We start from the raw sequence: 20,732 nt of genomic DNA on the forward strand, positions 1-20,732 counted from the left end.
TGGGGGGGTGCAGATCAATGGTGGGGGGGGAAGGAGGTATCTGTACCTGCTCCTAGGAGTGGGGCTGGTGGGAGAGGGCGCACATGGGAAGCCGGATGGCGGGGGGGTTCACATGGTGGCCACCACTGCATTGCACTGCTGCTGTTGTGCCCTGCGCTGCCTAGCCGCAGTTGGCCGCACAGCTCTGCGGGTAAGCGGCGCAGCAGCGTGGGGTGGTGGCTGCGTGCCACCCAGCTGGCTGGTAGGTGGAAAGGCGGAGGGTCACATGCAGCAGCTGCCACTGCACCATACCGCCTGCCCATGAAGCCATGCCCACGGAGCTGTGTGACCAGCTGTGGGAAGGCAATGTAGGTCACAGCACTGGCCACTGTGTGTGAACCCCACCGTTCATGGGCATGGCTCTGCAGGCAAGTGGCGTGGCAGCAGCCACAGTGTGAGCCACCACTGCCACCACCACCACACCACCTGCCTGGAGAGCCATGCCTGTGGAGCCGTGCGGCTGGCCATGGGAAGGCAGCATGGTAGCAGTCGCTGCATGCAAGCTCCCCACCTGCCAGCAAGTCACGTGGCACATGTGCAGCCCACACACAGTGGCTGCCACTATACCGCTGCCACTGTGCCCTATACCACTTGCCTGCAGATCTGTGCCTGTGCAGCCGTGCGGTTGGCTGTGGGAGGGCAGCGTGGGGGCAGCAGTGGAGGTGCAATGCAGTGGCGGCTGCCATGTCTGAACCCCCCACCCTGGATGGTGCACGTCTGGACTGCAGAGGGGCACTGTGGCCCTCGCCCCCCGAGCCCTGGTCCTGGGCACAAGGTACAAGCTGAGGTTGGGGGCAGGAAGGAGCTGTGGTGTGCTGCATGGGGCTGGCAGCACCCACTGTGTCCCTCCTCCAGGTAAGAAGGAAAATATGGGAACCTGCCAGTGGAGAAGCCACCACCGTATCCCGGGGTGCACTCCGTCCCTGCCCACCCAGAGTGTCCACCCAGCTGGCGGGCACTCCATGTCTTTTCCCAACACCTCCTCACTCCCTTAGCCTCCAGCCAGCTCCTCCTACAGCCCTGCCCTGCAACCCCCAAGCTCTACTTACCTTAGGCTCCAGGAGCAAAGATGGAGCCTCAGCCCAGCCTTGGCTGACTGAGAGGCTCAGGTCCCACCCTTTCCCCCTCTCCCTCCCCCTCTGGGCAGGGTTGGGGGTTTTCTGCCCCTTTGCAATCAGCTCTTGCAGGCTGGAACTCATCCAGCCTGCAGAGCTCCTTGCAAAAGGGGGAAATCTGCGGGTTTCTCTGCTAAAAGAGAAAATCTGCATTTTCTTTGATAAAAATGAGAAATCCAGGATTTTCTCTGTTTTTATGTGGGAAATGGAAAACCCAGATCCCTGGCTTATGACACTTCTTAGTTACGTGGTCAAAATTTTGCCCCACAAGATCCTTGCCTTCCTCAGTATACAAAATAGATAAACCGATGCAGGGTCCCCACTGAATGAAGCTGTTGTCTGCAGGACCCCATATCTTACTCCTTGTTTTAATAAAAAACTGGAAATCCACAATAATTCTACCATGTGCAATCTAAATTATTTTGGCTGGCTCCTTTTGGATAGTCCTTTAGTTATCCAGCAGAGCAGCTGCTGTGGCATAATCTCACTTCATTCTGAGCACATGGCCCAAATATTTCCATCTCCCTTTCTGGATAACTTTAGGAATAAGGAGCTGTCAATCTTAGACAAATTTTGATATCTGTAATAGATTAATTCTGTTTAACAGTTACCAGTTTTTTAAAGCATTTGATCTGTCTGCACCTCTACAAGATTGGCAGCTTTCACAACTCTTTGTTAATAAGGGGGTGCATTCCAGTTGAACATTCACAATTTGAGCTTAAGAGGAAAAATATTTTGATGAGCAAATCTTAAACTAAGAAAAACATCTATTGCCTTGTAACTCTAGTCTTATTTCCTACTAGGCATTTCCATGTGCTTGCTGCTTACTACCAAAGCACCTGAACTGACTTGCTGCTTGCTTTCCTTTGCCTTCTGAAGCAACACTTGAGTCAGGGTGTTGCTGGACTTTCATAAGATGCGTCGGGGGGGGTGTCGCAACTGATTACTAAATCGGCCTATGATGTTGGACAGTCCTTCAGACCTTATTTGCCTGTTGCCTGAGCTGTCAGAGTTGAGAAGCCAACAAAATCTAAATCTTTTAGTGTAGGGATTGGCAATCCTTTAGCAGCAGTGGGATGAATTAACACAGCTCAGTCCTCCTCAGGCCAGGGGTGGCAGTTGACAAAGGTGACCTGAGAAAGGGCACAAATGCGTGAAACCTTGTCCAAGAACTTTCATACCTTTTATTGGACCCAACAGTATAGTTATCACAAAGAATTCTCTCTCACCCCTTAAAGGCCCAGACAAAAAGTACTGAACATCCTGGAACTAGGTGACTAGACACTCAGGCTTGAACAAGGTGGGCACTCAATTAGGCAGAGCTCCATAGAGCCCTACCTCATTCAATGGATAGTTTAAAAGCTACACACAGCACTTTATGCATCACTTACCCACATGTGTATACATGGGCGACTGGTGCCTCCTCAGCCTGGGAGGGCACCCACAGAAGTCAGCAGTAGTGGTGGGGACGGGGCTGGCGAGCACCCACAGAAGCCGGCATCGGCAGTGGGGGACGGCCCTGTTGGGGGGGGCACGTGCCCCTCCGTACCCCTCCTACCAGTCACCTATGTGTGTATACTGTGTAGCATTACTTCATTTAACTGGCAGATTTCAGTAATTAAGAGAAATTGCATCATCGGTAGCTCACAAGTGGAGAGATCCCTTTTCAAATGTAAAAGAAAACTAGCTTTTCCTGGCACCCCCAAAGGCACTTCACTCCTTGGTGAAAGCCGTTTTCCTAATAACTTTTGAGTTGTATTAAAAAGTGTGCACGTGTGTGCACGTGCATGCACACACCCCCACTGTCCCCCAGCCAAAGCAGTTTGTTTTCCAAATGCAGTAAGAGAGAGAAGAATGGGACAAATGTTTTCCCTTAAGTGACTGAAACAATCAAATTAAAATAACAAAAATAAAAAAACATCACACATGCAAACACACACCCTGCCAGTATGGAGCAGACTAGGAAAGTTTCAACCTAAGATATTAAAATTTGATTAAAGAAGACTTGAAAAGCAACATGCATGAAGCCTGAATGGTAGCTGTTCATTGTTGCTCCACTTATAGTGTCACCATTTGAGAACGGAGATTTAATGCAAGGAATATTACATTAACAATAATATAACAGTGCACTCCACCTTTTAAGTTCCATTAAAAAAAGAGAGCAGCAGAACTATAAAAGCAATTTTTTTCTTATCAACGGGCTCTATAATTATCTACACTGCTGTGTTAAATATAATAAATCTACCCACTAGCCGGGTCTGACACTATAAAGTACTCAGGTTTATATGAAGCAGCTATCTTTTCAAAATTGACCATGTAAAGTGTGACATTGTGAAAAGAGGAAGGAAAAATGCAAACATCTGTCGTCACACATCACTGCACGTTTTACTTAATGAGACAGGCTAGAATAGCAGCTTTGATAACTTTCTTAATCACCACAGAATTATGAAGTTCAGTTCTGCAAGTAAAAGATAACAATGGAATACAACTATGAAAGGGGCAGTAGAGAAATCTAGAAGTGCCAGAGGAAACTAATTTTTTGTATTATTTTCCAAATCTGAGGCTTAGAGTAGATGTAATTTAAACAAGCAAAGTGCACCACAGTGAGGGATTCCAATGATTCACATGTTCCTATAATATGGCTTTTCAGTAAACCCATCCACAAGTATAAAATGCTTCCTTTTCAGCAAGCAATACATATAATATGCTCAATGTTTTCAACTACCCAGGAAAGCTTTACATTTCCATTCTGGTGGGCTGGTGGGTGTTTTTTGTTCCACAGAAAGAGGGTTTTTTTTTTCTTTTAAAACTTCTATGTGAAAAATACCACACTCTGAGCAAAGAGGGAAAAATACTGAAGAGGAAAAATGTTTTAAAAGAAGTTTCCATATGTTGAGAAAGTAAAAGGAAGGGCTGGTGGCTCAATTACCTTTGCGCTCCTAAAACACATTTCTGATTGCTCTATCCCGCTCCTCTACATTTGCAGAAGTCATTCCAAAGCAAGTTGTACTTCTGGCAAGTTCCAATAAAAATGTATTCCTAAGTTTTACTTCACTGAAGGATTTGTAGGTAAGCAAATAAGCTTGCTGTTTGAGGGTCTTATGCTTAGGTTACATTATAAATTCACTTATTTGTCTTTACCTCTCTTTCTTCCTGCTCCCTCTCCTGGAGTTTGTGGATCCTTTGGCTGGCTGCTTGCACTGAAATAAACAAATTGCAGTCAATTAACCAGCTGTCTTAAGTCAAAGGGAAGCCTGCCTGAAAATGGCTTCAACACCAGAGCCCACTGCAAGAATATCACTCTGCACAAAGACTGGGTCGTCCCCGTCCCCTGCGCCCAACTGGGGTTGCTTACCTGAGGAAAAATGCCTTTGCCAATATCTGCAGGAGGTGTTCTACAGTGCTAACTATGGGGACACAGTACTAAAATTGTGCCCTTGTGCTTTCCAGGAGCCAATATAGAAAGGCAGCCAACTTCTCTTATACCCATATTCCTTAATATTGCTGACAAGTTACAGTAACCTAACTCAGCACCTCAGAAAAGTTCAAACCATCTTGTAAACCAGCGACTAGAAACAGATGGGGCAAATACTATGTTTTGGTTGTTTCTTTGTTATTGGTTTCCTTTTTTTCCATTTTTCATGATTAAATAAAAAAATTCAGTTGGAGCCAGTCAATCCTGGCGCTATGAACATGTTTTAGTGATAACATTAACTATATTCACAGCCAATTTCAGATTTATTTAACCATATTCTACATGTTGGGCAGAGTGAAATAAACTCATTTTTCATCAAAGCACTTCTCTTACAAACACAACTTAACTTTCCTGAAATCTCAATTACACTTCTATAATCCTTAAAGCAGTAGTACAGCTTAATTATCTTGCAGTGTTAAAACATTCACAGGTGAGGTACTGATAGCCAGGTTGCACTACCTTTTAAAATACATTAGGATACAGGCTTCATTTACAGCATCACATAATAAGGCTTTTTAACACCTTTATTACAAGCATACTAATTTATGGGCACCCCATATATCTCCCCAGGACAGTCTTAAGGAGCACCAAGGTGAAACTATGAAAGCAGATGGAATGGAATCAGTTTGATGCAACACTGGGTCCATGCCAATAAGCTCACTCTCCTGGTCTTGGCCCATAGCCTCCCTTGTGTGGTGCTGGGTAAGTGACATCAGTCCCAGAAGCTAACATGCACAAAGTGAATATGGCTTGCTTCACTGCTTCTCTCCCTAGCACAATGCTGGGTAGAACAGACAGGCCTATACACATCAGGATCCATATAAATCCATATAAGATTAAATAGCATGTTTATGCAACATACTGGAGGTGAAATATTGCAAAAAGTAATAGTGGGGAAGAGAGGCGGAATGGGAACACACCTGGCAAACAATTTATTTGTCTCTTTAGATTAAACTTTGGGGTTACTGCCTAATTTCCTGAATCAGGCAACTGTGCTGCTTGCTGATATGAAAGTATAGAATACAAAAGCACAAACAAAATCAGTAAGACAGGGGCCTCAGTAGAGAAATTCTTGTATACAAGTAAGCAGTTAACAAGAATGTACCAATGCCAGTTTCATAGTAATAACAGGAGCCTTCTTTCGCAAACATACAAAGTTTGGGATAATACCTAGTTCTTAAATAGCACTTTTCATCTGTAGATCTCCAAGTACTTTATAGAGGTCAGTATCATCACTTCACATCAGAGAATGGAGGCATCGAGATGTTAAGTGACTTGGCAAAGGGCACCCAAGCAGCACTGTGGCAGGGCCTGGAACCGAATATAAGGAACTGAAGCTCAGTCCAGTGTTTTATCTACTTGATGACACTGCCTCCCATTACAAATATGTAGGGCAAGTTTGGCTACCCTTCTACAGTACGAAAAACTCTTAGTGAATTCAATGGAAGCTTTTAGAATAACATTAACAGCAGCCAAATTAGGGGAAAACAGAGCAGAAATACACTTGTTTTACAGCTTCTAAAGTTGCACGGATCTGAGAATTAAGCATTATCATGATCAATGACTGAACTATATTCCAGCATAAAATATGATTTGTGCTAACTCTGCTAAGTTCAAAGTACTTTAAATTGTTTTCTTTAATGTAATATTTTAAAAGGAATAAAGAGCTTCTTGCTTACATCTCTTGAAAGCTTCATTCAGACCGTCATGCATCACCTGCTCACATTTCGGAAGAATTTGGTTATTTGTCTCATAGATCATGTTCTTGAGGCTTTCAAGAACTCTCAGTTCACGGAGGCCACGTTTTTCCTGTAAGAAAAATGGAAGAAGGAAAATCTTTGTGTCTTGCATGTTTTTACTGAATGGCTGATAATCATGCCACCATCTTAAAATTCTTTAGCTATAAAGGCATGCCTCAAGATTTGCGGTAACATATCAGACTGTTCTCAGATACCTGGAGCATGCATCTTTAATATGTCAAGTATAAGACACACAGGAATGAAGGGGATAATGAATCAGTAACCATGAATTAACACCCCCCCCACCACACACACACTATAGCTGGGGTGACTGACTGGGGCCCTGACAGCCGTCAGTTTACGCACCTCCCCAATCCCAGCTACCACTCCACTCTTGCGGCCAGTCTCCAACCTCTTCTTCCTTCCTCCAGCTTCCAACTCCTGCTCCCACTCTTGGGCGTAGGCACTGCAGCAGGAGGGCCAGGCTGCCAGTGTTATGTGTGTGGTTGGAAGCTACTGGGCTCCATGCTCAGAAAAGTAGGGATCCAGAGTCCTTGCGTGGTGTGCTTCAGGTTGGCTGCCTGTACAATGTTCCCAGAGGGAAGAGGGGTTGGAGTGCTTTGCATATGGCCAGGGAGTGTTGGGCTGTCCTGGGCACATAACACATGGCCAGGAAGGGGAGCTCAGGTGCATGCAGCAAGAGGGAGCTGGGCTGTGCATGTGGCAGGGGAGACCTGGGCTGCGCGCATGGTAGTGGGAGGTCTTGATGGGGGAAGAGGCTGAAGCACTCAGGTCTTCCGGTACTGCGTGCGGTCCCTGGCTGCTAAGAAGTCGGCCACCCCTGCTCTACAGAAATACTGTAATTCCCAAGGTTATAAGCTATTAAATTCATTCCAATTAATGGAACGGATCATTGTTGTCACTTCAATGTTACTTTATTTATGATCTTTATATTACAGGTGAAAAAGGCTTTACTAAGTAATGAAGTTGTTGTCTTACTAGCGCAACACAGAAATCCATTTCAGGCACATTCCTGGCCTCTGTGAAAAATGTTAGCATTTTATTAATAAGACGTGGTAAACTGAGAAATGTGCTATTTCAGAAGACAGCTGATTTGCAATAACTGTTGTGTATACCAAAAAGAGAAGAGCAGGAGAGCAGAACACACCACATTTACATACATGAATAATAAAAAGTTTACAGACAAAAAAAAGACAGTCATTCTACTTCCTGACTGGCTGACAGCTTCACTTTAGCTGAGAAATGCAATAATACAAGCTATGTACATAACTGGCAGATATCCAGGGCTTTATGAAGGCAAGTAAGTTTTGGAGTCAGCTTTAAATTAGTGCCAAAGATACAGAAACAGAACTTAAGCAGAATTAGGGCAGCAAAGTTACAAAAAGCTATGCAGCTTGGCTCTGCTCTAGCAACCACAGTATGTATTAGGCATCTGACTTGGTTTGCTGTTTCTATTTCAGCACACACTATTCCCTAGACATTTATACTTAATGTCTTGGGCATTTTTAAAAATGACTGAGCTTGAGCAGCTTGGCACCTAACTCCAAGCTCCACAGCAATCCAAATTGGTGCTTGGGAGCCAACTAAACTCAAGTCCCCAGAGTAGCTACAACAGGCTCAGCCCACAACACAACCTAGAAGAGTACTGAGTTCAGCTAAAAACCATAGCCTAGGATGGTGATGACACCATTCCCCATTTTGCATAATGCTTAAAGCATTTACTCAGGCCCTCCTCAACCCAATAGGATTTTAACTTGCACCTTAAACCTTCCCAGAACATGACAAACTCCCAGTTTATAGAATTGGGAAAGCCTTCATTCCTAGTGAATGAGATGGGGAACTGGACCACCGGGAATGCAAGTCACAGGACTAGAAGAATAAGCAAGAGAATGTGGGAAAGCCTTCGGCTCCACACTCCCAGCTCCCCGGACTGCTCTACTGAGAAACCTACCGAGTCAAGTTCCATCCTGTTGGCTTCCTTTCACCTGACTTATATTCGGCTTCCCTGTGGCCCAGCTTCTTAAGAAGCGGTAGAGGATGCACTTTACCCACTATACTACAGCGTGATGGTCAAAGCACTCTTCTATTAAGACTCATCTGCAACACAGCAATAATCTAGGGATTCAAAGAGAGACCAAAACCTCAGGACAGTTTTTACTGTCTGGGGTTTAAACACTGATACACAGAACTGCAAGATGACAACTCCTGGAGTGTAATTTGCTAATCACAAACTTATATAATAGATTACATTCTAACAGTACTTCACAAAAAAGAGAGACAAGTATCACTGCCCCATTTTAAGGTGCAGACGTTCAACTCACAGACCCCAGACTTCCTGACCTCATAGCTCTAGGATTATTAGAAAACAATTCCTCCAGCACAGAACTCTTGATGACAGGAATAACATACTTGTCCTCAATAGTCTCTACAGAGTATATGTTAATCTTTTATGCCTCAAGCTTAAAGCACATGTACCTCATGTCTCAAAATCAGAAGTAAGTGTCAGGATTTAAGGAGTTGTAAACTGCCTCTAACCTTATTGCTTTAAATAAATGTAAATATGTAAACTTTCACTTCATTATTTTTAAGCTGTTGGTACTAGAAGGATAAAAACCATGGTAAACGAGCTTTAAAGTGTACTGTATCATATTTACTTGAATATAAAGAGCGCTGCAAAAAATTATATTCTATATATGGAAAAATTATACATTTGTTATAATTTTCCATGTGTAGAATCCAATTATTGGAGATTTGCCTTGAATTTGTCCCTCTCCTACTGCTACAGCAAGGAAAATAAATCTGAGGGGTCAGGTAGCTCCCTTGCCCTCTGCCCCCACAGCTTTTTTCCCCCTGAGGTCCCTTCCCCCCTCCTTACTGTCAGATGTTTGTATCCCTGAGCACATGGAAGTGAGGGACAAATCTGAAAACCCTGACTTTCATACCTGTTATACTTGCATATAGGGAAATTATTACAAGTACCCATAGACTTAGCTGATCCAGAATTAATGAAGTTTAACTCTTAAAACTGCTGTAAGTTTTAGCACGGGTACTCCACATACACACTTACAAGCAGCACTTTTGTACCTATACCTCTCTATAGGTACAAGCTCTGTTATCCGGTATCCCTGGGGTAAGGGGATTGCCGGTTATGTAAAAACTCAAGTTATTTGAAACAACCCAGCCGGGTTTTCAGATAACGCAGCGGGGGGGTGGGAGGGATGGCAGTGGCTGCACACGGAGCAGCGGCAGCTGCAGGGTGCAGCGTGGAGTGGCACTCAGCACAATGGAGCAGCAGCAGCACAGGGTGGTGGGTGGCAGCAGCTGCCGTCATGTGCAAGTTTTCCCCCACCCCCTTCCCATGACCAGCCAGCCATAAATTCCAGTTAGTAATGTATTCTGATTATTTAAATGTCAGATAGTAGGAATTTTACTGTATCCATATATCTATATTATTTTTAAGTACAATTTTTCATGTTCCAAGCCAAATCAATTCCAAATCTGCGAGTCATTCAAGAACCATACGTGGCCCTACTACTGGCAAACATCCTCCATCTCCACCTGGGGATTCAGATGCTTCCAAATCATTTGGCGGGAATCCTACCTACAGGTCCAAGCCTGGAGGCTTGGAGTTTGTATGCCCCCAAGTTTCACTTGCCCTCAGCCATATGGCCACATGAGAAAGCTAGGGAGGAGTCTCTCATTTCCACAAAGTGGGTGTAAAGTCAAGATCTTCCCACTGGAAATGAATGTGGGAGGTTAACTATACATCACCTCTGCGGATACTACCCCATGCCAGAAAAGTAGTTATCCCCAGTGACTAGGAAAACCACCTTAGTAGTCACAGTATTTCCCCTGCCAAGTAAGTTGTACCTCCTTATATAGAGTACAAATTAAGCATATTAAACCAAAGCCCAAAGGTTCATGATTTACAGTATGGGCCCCAGCAGAGTCAACAGCATTTCAAGCCATGGTGACCCCAGCACTGCTCGGTATGTGTGTGTACTCCAGATACCCCAACAAAGGATCCATGTGCTAATTAAATCCCCACTCATGACTGTAACTAGGTGGTCTTACAATGAATCGTAGGATTCTCCAAAAATGTATATGCAGATGAGGTGCAGGGCAACCTGATCTGGCTCCATGGCACGGAGGGTGGACCTACACTGAGCATATACAACAGGCAGAAAGATAAACTGTTCGGGACCCTGTTTGGTGATGTTTGATAAACATTTAAGGCTGATGAAGAAATAGGACATACTAGAAATGGGAAAGAAAGGCACAGCTCAGCTGTGAAGGTGAAGAGGAAGTTGAATGTATTCAATGTAGTAGCTCACCATGATGTGAAAAAGACATTTGGCATCAAGGGGGATTGTGCACAATGGGCACTATCACATATCTTACTTAGATGGGCTGTACAATTCTGAACCGACTTGTCCCAAAACACCATCACAAAAAAATAAATAAAAATCCAGTATGTTTGGCCCATATGGGCTACGTGTTTTATATTTGAGCTCAGGGTCATCTACATTTAATCAACCTCATAGTTGGCTTCCATTACTGAACACATGTTGCTTTTGGCAGTAGTTTAGCGATAGACAATGTATTCACTGAGGTTTCCTTGTATGCAAATGTAAGATGAGGGGCTCCCCCTCCCATGCACTTTGGAGGAGAAAAAAACCTCTTGTATTTGAGTAGATATGGTAGGTGACATTTGGATGGAACAGGAGAAATGACTGTGATGAAAGCCTGAGGCTGGAAAATGTCCACTGTATCCCTGTACTCTCTACCTTGAATTCAAAGGATACATCTTGTGGACAGATATACAGGACTGTTGATGCTTACTGTTAGGGTATGGACTGGTGGTCCATTTCCACAATAAGAATTTCCAGTTTCATGAAAAGCACGGGGAGAAGGGAGCTGTACAGGAATTCCAGTCCCTTGACGGGAAAGCTACACAGTTGCCTCAGAGGCAAGCAAGAGGCAATGGTGCTGCTCTTTGGGTCCTCCTCCATCCCCAGGGGAGCCCAATGATAGACAGCCTGCCCTGATACCAGGCTGTCAATGAGTAGCTGCTCTTCTTGCCCCCCTTCCCCTCCCCACCAAGCATGTCTGATGCCTCTTAATCAGTTTTGATGAGTCCAGATATTGTTCAAACCTGGCAGCAGAAAGGTTCCAGCAGAATGCCCCGACAGCTGGCCTCTGAGTAGGATATCACAGAGCCTTGGAGTGAGAGAGGGAGAGCAAAGACCTGTGGGGTACTACTTGCTCCAAGGTAAGTGTACAGGCAAACTCTTTGAAGAAGTTGCTGGTTAAAAGGGATAACGCTTTTTCAGGGAACAAATTATTTATTGCATGAGAAAAACCTTGAAAGCCTGTATGCTAGCTTTTAATGTTGAGAAAAGCACCTGTTCATGGCCTTAATTACAAAACAAAAAAAAAAAATAACACACAAAAAAAGAGTGCGCAAACCATTAACCATTTGACTTTTTGAACTAGAATAGGGCCAAATTAAATTTACTTAAAATGTATCTTTAAATAAGGAAGGATCACTATACAAGTCACTTGCATGTTTTAGACCCAAAGTAACTCTTCTCCTATTACAGAACTTGAGTACAAGCTAAAATGAATGCCATTTCATTGTATTGGAGCTTATGTAAAAAGAACCAAAAATTATTAGTCAGAGATGTGCACCATGCTAACCAGACCTTGATTAAAGCCTTTTAATACTGAATTATTTTTCTTCAAAAATAAAGAGTAAACAGTTATTCTTACAGTCTTTTACAACTATCAACTAATTTTTTTCTGAACTTTTGCTGCCACCTTGTGGTGATTATATTTCACATCCTCAAAATTAATCTTGTATAAAATTCTCTTCTTTAAAGACTTTAATCTTTTCAAGGGAGTGAGATCATGACCTGTTAAATTTTAATTGAAGACAAGAAGTGCAACAATTTAAAAAGTTGTGCAAGAAATTTATCATACTGTATCAATACACATAGCAAGGAAAGGGTTACATGGGCTTTTTAAAAAGAGATTATGGCACCCATAATTAGATTAACACATTTCCAGAACAAAACACTATCACGAAAAGTGCTTCAGTTGCCCTTTTTTTTTTTTTTTTAAAGCTGTGGGCAAATATGACTGCCAAATATGACCTTAGATAAAGCAGGCAGGCTTCAGGCCTTCCCACAACAACTTTTTTAAAGCCCAGGAGAAGTCTTTCATGATACAAAATGCTAAAAAGATATATCAATGCACTGATCCTACGCACTGAGCCATGACACCTGTGCACTGATATGGAACTCTACTTCTGCCAGTGGAATACCACACAGGCAAATCAGAATATTAACGGACTGTGTCACCTCTCCACTAAACTATTAGTTGCCAAAAAAAACCCAACAAAAAAACCACAACACACAAAAAACCCAAAGCCACCCCAGAAACAAACCCAACACTGCTACCTATGTTAGGACAGAAAAAAAAAGAAATATATACTGTAACCTGTGGACACTTCAGTGTGAATGTAGTATGCTCATAAAAACAATTATCCAAATTCAGCTGAACAGAATAGTTGAGCTAATGACTGTTACATGCCACAGAACCTTTTAGTAGCATTAAAGGTAAGCATTCATGCTATTTTAAAAAAAGTCTCAATACTTCAATTCTCATAATTATCCTTAAAACTTTGGGTTGAATATTGTCTACTGTATCATACCTGACATCGTGCTATCATTCACTGATGGTTCTCTTATTAAACCAAGAGTCCACACTGTGACCCTGTTTAGGTTCCAATCCAACAAGAATCAGCATGAGGCAATACATATGAATTTCAAGCTTATACACAATGTACTTCAGTGCAGAGATGTGTTTAAATAGGCATTACACCCAATTAATAACCAAGTAGAACCTCCCCCCTCAATAAATACATGTGAAAATCCTGACCTCAGATGCCATCAGAGACCAGACCCTTAAGTACCAACCAGAATGTAACTGATTACAGTTAGTTTGAACATGTTCTTGCTCAGGGTGACCTTACAATTCAACAATGCAGCGTTTCACTCACCAACTCTCTCAAAGCTGTCTGGGATGGGGAGCGGGGAGGAAAAAAGAAATCATGGGAGGAGCTAGGATGGCAAATCTACTCTTTTAACAGCTAGAAATTTACAATACTTTTTTCAGATTCTTAGAAAGCTCTTAATTTACACCATTTAAAGTTATTCTGGCTCTTTTGCTGCCAGACCTGGAACATCATTCACCTTGGATGCCAGGTCTGTAACAATCAATAAAAGACTCTGTAACATCACGACTAGATTACTTCAATGCATTCCAGCCAAAAAAGTCCGACAGACATTTGAGGCAACAAATAATTATGAAGGTGTCTGAACAGACAGAATCTGTTAAGTTGTACTGCAAAAAGCAAAAATTTGTGTGGGTGATATTTTATACCATATTGATTGTTTGTCTCAACATAGGATGACTAGATGTGTGGGTGTTTGGTACCAGTGTAACTAACAATCATCATATATTATTTCATCTACAACTCTAAATACACTTGATTTTATACATGGTTCTGTTAGCAAGTGACACGACCTTGTAACACACACACACACTCCCCTTTGGACATGCCCTTTACTGTAGTCAGAGGTTTGACTGCAACACATGGAGAGGTTTCATAGTTTCATAGATTTAGGGTCGGAAGGGACCTAGTAGATCTTCTAGCCTGACCCCCCGCCAGGGCGGGAGAACAACAAAACCCCAAAACAAGAAACGGGACTCAAATGAGTCCAGCCAGGTAGGCATCCAGCCTCTTCTTAAAGACCCCCAGGGTAGGGGCCAGCACCACTTCCCTTGGAAGTTGGTTCCAGCTCCTAGCCGCCCTAACTGTGAAGTAGTTTTTGTGGATGTCCAATCTATACCTCCTCTCCATCAACTTGTGCCCATTACTCCTTGTTATGCCAGCGGGCGCTAGGGGAAACAGCGTCTCCCCCAAACCCTTCTGGTCCCCCCTAGTGAGTTTATAGACGGTCACCAGGTCCCCCCTCAGCCTTCTCTTGTGGAGGCTGAATAGGTTCAGGTCCCGCAGTCTCTCACTGTAGGGTCTGCCCTGTTGTCCCCGGATCATGCGGGTGGCCCTCCTCTGGACCCTCTCCATGTTGTCCACATCCCTCTTGAAATGGGGCGCACAGAACTGGACACAATACTCCAGCTGTGGCCTGACCAGCGTCGCGTAGAGGGGGAGGATCACCTCCTTGGCTCTACTCGAGATGCACCTGTGGATGCACGACAAGGTCCGGTTAGCCCTGCCAACCATGACCTCGCATTGTCGGCCCATGTTCATCTTGGGGTCAATAATGACTCCAAGATCTCTTTCTGCCAGAGCTAGTTTTGAATTAGCCAGGAGGTTACCAATAGCAATGCTGCAGTGGTACTCCAACAGAAGTACATATTTACCCTTTGAATCACAGGTTTTATTTAGACTAGGAAAAGGATCACAATTACATCAGATGTAGCCAGTGCAAGCTTCCTAAACCTACAGCATAGATGTAATGTAACACTTTTAACATAAGTTCAGCAGCCAGGTAAAACTGCCTCCTAGGCAGGGCTGCATCATGCACACACTTCTGCTGCATTAGGGATTTCTGATGCAGAACAGGAGAGCTGGTTCTGGCTGTAGTCCTCCCTTGTCCAGTTCCCCTCAAGCTTCTCTCAGAAACAGAGGCACAAGGACCAGTTCTACTCACGTGCCTTTGTTTCTTGGATAGGCATAGTGGGGCTTGATTAGGAAAAGCTACAGCCTGAGCCAGCTCACCCGCCCTGCTTTAGGGTTATCTGACAGCCCTAATTTAGCACAAGTGTACACATGCCCTGGCTGCGCAGCAGGCACATTGGGTAGTTTTACCTGGATGAAGTAGCAGCAGCTCCTGGTTGAGAAGCGCTGAGTTAAGCTGAGGCAGCACCAACAGCGGTCCTCAAACAGAGATGCCATCACATTAAAAAAAATAGTGGAGGCATGCCCCAACTCTGAAAAGGCTGAGAACCACTGTTCTAGGAGCTGTTCAAGGATGTATCAGTTACTCTCTTCTCGATCAATATTAACAAATGGTTGGCAAGCTTGGGGAAGCCATCCATTAGGTACGGACAGGGCTTGCTTTATTTTTAATTCTTGCCTCATTTTCCAGATAACTCCATAACAGTGACCTGCTAAGAACATTTCCATCTATTCAATGGAGGAAATGCATGATGTATGCTTAAAATAAACCTTTCTAACATGTATAAGCAAGATTTGCTAAAAAGGTACAAAAATGGCTTCAAATCACATCAGCAGGTAAGCATTTGATAAACTTTTAAATGAAATGCTGCAGTTTTGCTAGAGCTATTTCCATATAATAAATACTTACTTCAAATTCTTTAACAAAATAACGTATTTCTCCTTGGATCACCGGTCTGTGATCCAGCAGTCGGGAATGAATTTCACCAACATCTAGAACAAAAGCAATGGAAGGGAATGGTTTACTTTTCCAAACACCCTGGAGCATAGGCAGGGAGCACTTTAAAGACAAGGGACACTGCTCTCCAAAAAGCCCACAAGAAATCAAAGGATGCCGCGATCATATCAGGCAGCCTCCCCCACCCATCAACGAACCCACTGACTTGCAACAAGTGCCACAAGAAATAAGGTTTTTCAGTTTTTCTCCCCAGTAGACAGATCTAGCAGCTGCTTCTCACCCTCCCTTTTAACAGGCAAGGTACAAAGCAGAAGGAAACCAACACTGAGGACAGCTTCAGGCACCAGCAAAGGCACCAACAGATCCTTGGGTTTAAACCTGTTTAAAGCGTCATGCCTTTGAGCTTAGTGAGCTTTTGCTGCAGCTGCCACTACTGAGAAAAAAACTGCACAAAGACTAGAAAATGTCAAGTGGTTTAATTCAGGGCTGATCAGTCTGCACAAAAACAGGATTCTGGAGGCAGCTGTTTACACATGAAGATGAAATGGCTATTAACTCCAATTAGCTACCATCATTCTGAGGCACTAATATAGATACTTCTTTAATACTTCCCATGGGACAAGGGGGCTGGGAGACAAACAAGGCACCCGTTCCTAGCCGAGATCTGCACCTCTCAGTTTAAGCAAATCAGAGGGGCCTGCCACGCACTTGAGTCCAGCCGATTTGAGACCATGTGTGTTCCAATGGGTGGCTAACGTACCACAAGCTAAAAAGCAGCCAGTCGGCTGGATTCAGATGCCAGTGCTTGGTCTGGCAGCCAGAAGCAGCTTCAAAGGAGGTAATGCATTGGTACACTTGCACCCCATTTAAATTCCTGTTCTGCCCATAGTTTCAAGACAACAGCCCGGCAGTAAGAGCGACCTTTCACGTCAAGCAGTGCTGAGAGAAATCGACTGACATCATGTCTCATTATAATCTACCTGATTCCTACTAAACTCTTTATTCCACAGATGTTAACAGCCCTCTCTCCTCCTGTAATGGTTTTAGTGTTATGCTAATTAAGCCATTCTTCATTTGGCAATTCTGCTGTCTGTTCGCTGCTCCTGGTAATGTAGCTCCTATTTCACAGCCCTGCAGACTAGAGTTAAGAACAGTAACTTGGCACGAGAAGAACTTTCAGTGAAGGACGGGATGCACTGTCAAGATGCTCAAGGTGGCTAGATTTTGTTTTATGAATTGGAAGTTACATTTAAGGTTCTTACGCTTAAATACATTTGATTCTAACCACAACCAAACTAAAGAAACAACATCTTTTGACTCTGTTTTGCCTAGTTTGCTGTGGCTTTTTAATACACAAGACAGCAAATAAATGGACAAGCCAATAAAGTTAATGTGTATTTTGGCTTCAATCCTAAAATTAATGATATAGCCCTAAACCCTTCTTTTTAAGTCACTTCTTTGAAATAGTCTTGACATAATACCCATCAAGCTACCCTTTGTTCTGCCGTGCTCTATTTGCTGCTCATCATGGAGCTCTTATTTCAGTCCTTTAAGCAGTTTTTAACTCCTCCTTACAAAAGATCAGTGGAGCTCCTGGTTTCTTATAATTTACCCAGCCCCTGGCACCCTTAAAAAGGATCTCCCAACACTCACGGTTGTATAGCAGCAGGACAGATCCAGAGGTGCCCTTGTACCCCACTTTGATTCCTGCTCCACCCAAAGTTGCAAACCAACTGGCTAGCAGCAGCAGTGGCGTTTCAAGTCAGGCAGTGCTGAAGGGAGTCATTTGACTTCTTGGCTCATTGTTACAATGATCCCTTCTTAAGTCTTCATTCCTCAGGAGTTAACAGTTTTGCCAGGTGTACAGTAATTATTGTATTTACACAATAATTTCAACCCTGGTATGATCAATAATAGCAAAAGGGCTCAAAATATCTGATAATCTTCAAGGCAGGTCACTGATGCAGTATTATACAAAACCCAAGTCAGTCTCAGGAAGCCTTAACTAACTCCTGGGCTTGCTGTCAGCGCTTTCTTATGACGGCTTGCCTCGAAATAAAGAAATGCTTCAGCTCTGATGACCCAGTTCTCACTCACTCACTGGCAACTTACAATGAGCAGTATAAAGTGAATAAGAATTATTTGTAGACTTATTTGCACATTTTCCAGAGTACGATGGTTTTTTTCCACAAACAAGGTAATTTTGAGCTTCTACACAACAATTTCATATTTAAGACATGGCAACACTGAGGGTTAGCGACCTCTCTCCTTTCTCATGGCCCTGCCGCGCCACCCTCCGCTCTGCCCGCTGCCTCCTGGCCCCCGCCCACGGAGCCCCCACTTCCCTGCCCTGCCGCCTGCTCACCCCCATGGAGCACGTTTGTTGCGGCTCCCACCCCAAGGCGCCCAGGCCCGGCCCCTGGGGACTAATCCGAATGAGCGGCCCCGCGTGTGAACAGCGGCCCCGACACGAATCAAGCCGCGGCCGCCCCGCCCCAGGGCCCTCACCCTTGAGAATGGGCTGGGCGAGCCCCGCCGCCACCAGCGGCTCCCGCTTCTTTCCGCCCGGCAGTGGAGACTCCCCCCTCGCCGCCTCCACCGCACCGGCCCCGCTCATCCTCCCCCTCACACTACCGCGCAGGCGCAAACAAAAACGCATGCGCACTACCCCCCTCCGCAAAAGCTCTCCCCCTCCTCCCAGCGCCTCGCTCTCTCGTCATTGGCATGAGCCGGTCCCTACTTGAAAGACGCCGGATGATTTGTGGAGGGAGGGGGGCGGGGCGGGGCTGGGGCTGGGGCTGCTGCGCCGTCCCTCTCAGGCTCTTCCCCTGTCACGTGAGGAGCGGCAGCATGACGTCACCCCCGCGAGGCGCGCCCGCTCCGTGGAACTGAGCGTCCGGAATTGCCGTGGCAACTGGTCCCGCCCTGAGCCCCCTCCCCGCCTAGGCGCCTGGATCTCTTCGGAGACTCCCTCTGCCCTCCTCGCGGAGCAGCTGCCTGCACCCGCCAGCGGCCAAGGGGCTGGGGCCAGGGGCTGGAGCAGGGGCCGGGGACCGGGAGCCAGGGGCCAGGGGCTGGAGCTGGGAGCCGGGGGCCAGGGGCTTGAGCCCGGAGCTAGGGACCGGAGCCGGGGACCAGGGGCTGGAGCCGGGGACTAGGGGCTGGAACCAGGGGCTGGTGCGGGCTCCGCAGGCTCCGGGGAAGTGCTCTGCTCCCCCGTATCACGGCCGGTGGAGCCCGTGCTAGCCCCCCGCCCCAGTCTCCATCCCTGCCATGCCTCACCTTGGGGAGGAGCCGCTGCCTGCCGCAAGCGATGCTCTGCCAGCTCCGGGGAACTGCTCCGCTCCCCAGCACCTTAGAGGGAACCTTGGCTACTGTGCAGTGTTATTAGGCTAATGTGCATTAAGCACCTTGTGTAGATGCACCCCCCCCAATATAGATTAACTAGGCAGGGCCCACCCTAGGGGTGTGCGGGACCTGGGGCGTATCAACCTGTACAGGGCCTGTGCAGGGAGGAAGGTGGTGGCGAGCAGCCGGAGTGTGAAGCTGTCAGCATGTGGTAGCCTCACAGGGTGGTGGCACCCTTGGCACTGTCTGTGGGGCCCCCCAAAGCATAGGGCCCGGGGCATCACCCCAGTTGCCCCCCACCTCAAGGGACGGCTCTGTAACCAGGTATAGCCCATGTCAGCACACATGCCCACCCATGGGTGGATCTAGGATTTTGAAAAGGGTGGGGGGAAAGTGGCACAGTGGATCATCACATATAACACAACTCATATTATTCCTCCGACTCAAAAGAAACTTAGAAGCTTTCCTAGTACATCAGGGGCCCAGGGCTGTATCATTCATTTTCAGATTGAAGCAAAAAATAAATATATCTTTGTTGGAATGTGTATTCATTTGCAAGATTGTATATTAAAAAAATACGACAAAGTAGGCAATATAGACTCAAGAGATGTTTCTTTAGTCCTGTGCTCATTAGAATCAAATGTATTGAAATGTAAATGTATTACATGTAATTTCAGGTTCATAAAAAAAAAGCAAGCCTTCTTGAGTGTCTTGACCATGCATACAATGCATCACTGAAATTTATTTCTACACCTGAGTTAATGTTCACCTGAGCTAATGGTTTTAACTAGAGTTAAAAACAGTCTGCCAGGACTGAGAAAGAGGACCGATGTTACTAGGATCAGCAAAGGACAGCAAAACAAAGAATAGTTTAATTAGTGGAACGAATGTTAAGACCATTAAAAAGGTGAGAGAGTTGTTAACACTTGGGGAATGAAGAATTTAGAAGGACTCAAGCAGATTATGAGCCATGAAGTCAAGTGTCTCCCTCGCTGCTGCCTGAATAGAAATGTCGCTACCACTGCCAGGCAGCTTCTTTTAAACTTTGAGTGGACCAAAGGAATCAAAGTGGGGTGCAACCACACCACTGCACATCCCCACCTGGGTCTGCCTCTGCACACAGCAGGTGTGAACAAGTTGAATGTTCTCACTTTTAGGGAAGAGCCTCAGAAGTTACTCTGGGTGATAGTCAGAAAAAATGTGCATTTTTTGTCTCCCAGTAAAAGATACGTTTACAGTACCATCAGCAGTTGGACTCTGTATTCTCTGCCATAGTCTTAAAGAAAGGCACCTACTTGGAAGGGGTCAATGGCATTTAAAAAACTGCAAAAATGAAAAGGTCTGCCTATGTGGTATTTTTTAAAAATAATTTGAGACACTCAGTTTTTCACCAAGCATTTTCAAGTATGTTAAAATATACTCATTAGCTTTCTTCAGTGTTTCTTTATTACATGTGTATAGTGCAGGGGCAGGCAAGGTCCAGCCAGGGGGCCATACTGGGCCTGCTGCAGGCTCCATTTCCCAGCAGCTCCTGCCTGCATCACTGTGA

At 45.1% G+C, this 20,732-nt stretch overlaps 1 protein-coding gene across 1 annotated transcript in view; it reads right to left on the reverse strand.

Annotated features, from left to right (window-relative positions):
- Window positions 1–18,457, reverse strand: part of BLOC1S5 (biogenesis of lysosomal organelles complex 1 subunit 5) — a 30,010-nt gene extending 11,553 nt beyond the window's left edge. The window contains exons 1-4 of the mRNA XM_019522380.1: window positions 18,344–18,457; window positions 15,788–15,870; window positions 6,309–6,438; window positions 4,296–4,354 (exon numbers count right to left, since the gene is read on the reverse strand). Of these exons, the coding sequence (XP_019377925.1) occupies window positions 4,296–4,354; window positions 6,309–6,438; window positions 15,788–15,870; window positions 18,344–18,452 (381 nt within the window). The 5' untranslated portion in view covers window positions 18,453–18,457. The remainder of the gene's footprint in view (window positions 1–4,295; window positions 4,355–6,308; window positions 6,439–15,787; window positions 15,871–18,343) is intronic.
- Between the last annotated feature and the right edge of the window lie 2,275 nt (window positions 18,458–20,732).

Source organism: Gavialis gangeticus, unplaced genomic scaffold (genome assembly GCF_001723915.1).
Source record: "Gavialis gangeticus isolate Ggan-Ray unplaced genomic scaffold, GavGan_comp1, whole genome shotgun sequence".
Lineage (NCBI taxonomy): Eukaryota > Metazoa > Chordata > Crocodylia > Gavialidae > Gavialis > Gavialis gangeticus.